Source organism: Hippocampus comes, unplaced genomic scaffold (assembly GCF_001891065.2).
Source record: "Hippocampus comes isolate QL1 unplaced genomic scaffold, H_comes_QL1_v1.1 scaffold9, whole genome shotgun sequence".
Lineage (NCBI taxonomy): Eukaryota > Metazoa > Chordata > Actinopteri > Syngnathiformes > Syngnathidae > Hippocampus > Hippocampus comes.
The window spans coordinates 6,613,992-6,615,838 of NW_017805275.1; the positions used below are offsets into that span (position 1 = coordinate 6,613,992).

The 1,847-nt window shown below is 41.4% G+C and overlaps 1 protein-coding gene across 1 annotated transcript; it reads right to left on the reverse strand.

Moving 5' to 3' along the window:
- Nucleotides 1–610: 610 nt before the first annotated feature.
- On the reverse strand, nt 611–1,271 carry LOC109515960 (gastrotropin-like). Its single transcript, XM_019870124.1, has 3 exons — nt 1,144–1,271; nt 804–1,054; nt 611–729 (listed from the first exon to the last, which is right to left on the reverse strand). Exons 1-3 carry the CDS (start codon nt 1,208–1,210, stop codon nt 670–672), a joined length of 378 nt encoding a protein of 125 aa, XP_019725683.1. The 5' UTR covers nt 1,211–1,271; the 3' UTR covers nt 611–669.
- Nucleotides 1,272–1,847: the final 576 nt, after the last annotated feature.

Genomic DNA, 1,847 nt, shown 5'->3' on the forward strand with positions numbered 1-1,847 from the left:
TTACAGCAAATATTTGAGAAGGACTGATGTGTAGTTGTAGAATACAGTTATCGACATTTTAATGAACATGAAACATGCTGGTGGAATTCGAAGCCGCAACCGTTCTGTCACCGCATCAAACTTCAACAATAATTAACATCCTGACAACTGATATCTCAATGTTAGTCAAAGCAGTATTATTATGTTTTCTAAAGGAAGAATACATCGATACAGCTCTTGTATTGATTGTCAGGCGGCAATGGTCAAACATCAATGCAAAATCCACAGCTGCATTTACAAATTTATAACACTGAGAGGTGCTCTCGCTCTTTGGTGAGACACAACGGGACCATCGCGTTTCAGCAGGCCTTTATAATGGATACATACAATTCGATGAGAAAACTAATGGAGGAAATGTTATGACCTCCATGCGCTTATGTAAGCCATAAAATGTACGTGTGTTCGCTGTTGTAAAAGAAGAAAAAAATCCGAATTACTTATTTGAATCCCCTAAATTGACATTTTTATCTTTTTCCGCACTCTTGATGAGCAACATACATAGGTAGAGAGAGAGAGAATTGGAACAGGTATTCACTCCAAAGGCAGACAAACAAAATAATATCAAGGAGAACCATGTTGAATGCTTGTTTATTAGGTTTAAATGCAGTTTTGCAAGATCTTATTTCCAGATTACACTGCTTGTCTCTTGCTCACCATCTTGTTGGTAATCCCATTCGGAATGGAATTAATCTGGAATAAAGAACAGCCAATAAAGTTCTGTCTTCACAGCAAAATTCTCGAGTGTAACAGGCGTGCATGCTCACCTCTGTAAGTTTGTCACCAGACACCTCAGCAGTGTAAACATATTTGGGGAACTGGATCTTGATTTTACCTCCTTCTAAACGGACAGTGGTCTTGAATGTTGTGCCGTCCAGATCTTCCAGTTCCGCCTCCCTGTTAAGCATGAACGTGTGGGTCACACTGTCACCGCCCATATATTTGGTAATGCTGTAGTAAGCGCCCTGGTAGATGTCCGTCACCATGTCTTCATTGGCAACTTCCACCTTTGACACCCCTGCACACAATATGACATCAATCAGTTACTTTCTTGGTGTCTGTGTTGTTGTTGTTGTTTTAATGGAGCCAGCATCACATATTTCTTACCAATAGCTTCCAGGAACTCCTTGTAGTTCTCCTGGCTCTCCAACACATATTTGCCGTTGAAAGACATAATGAAGACGAGTGCGACTACACCGCTGACTGCGGTCCGCAAGCTTTCGGCTCCCGTTTTTATACTCCACTCTCATGTTTTTCATTACCTTCATGCAAACCACTGGGTTGGTCTTTAACTGCTATACCCAAATCCATGAAAATATTCAAAATACAGTTACATTAATTAGGTGCGTTCAGGCAGTTAGTCTCCTTCATTAGGCAAATTACTGACAAACTGGTTCCCTCACCTTCACACTCTACATCAGACTTGTTGCGAGGTCGGTGCCACGAACTTGAAAATAGTCAGCATTCAACCCAGCTTGATAACAAAGTTATTGATTAGAGAAGTGCATAAAGTGTTCATTACCAGGGGCGTTACTAGGTTTCAAGAACAAGGGGGGCTTAGCCCCAAGGGGAACACAGCCCCTTTAGGGGGGTCCGGGGGCATGCACCCCCGGGAGAATTTTTTTCTACATTCTGTTAAAAATCCATCAATTCCGTGCACTTTGAGAGCAAAATGAAGAGGCTATGAAGAACTACACACATCACATTAGTATCCTCTTTACTGTGATGGGGCTTCCTCCCCTGGACTTTAACTGGACTAGATAATAGAAATTATAAAGAGTTCGAAAGTTCAATCTTGGTTATTCAAGGGA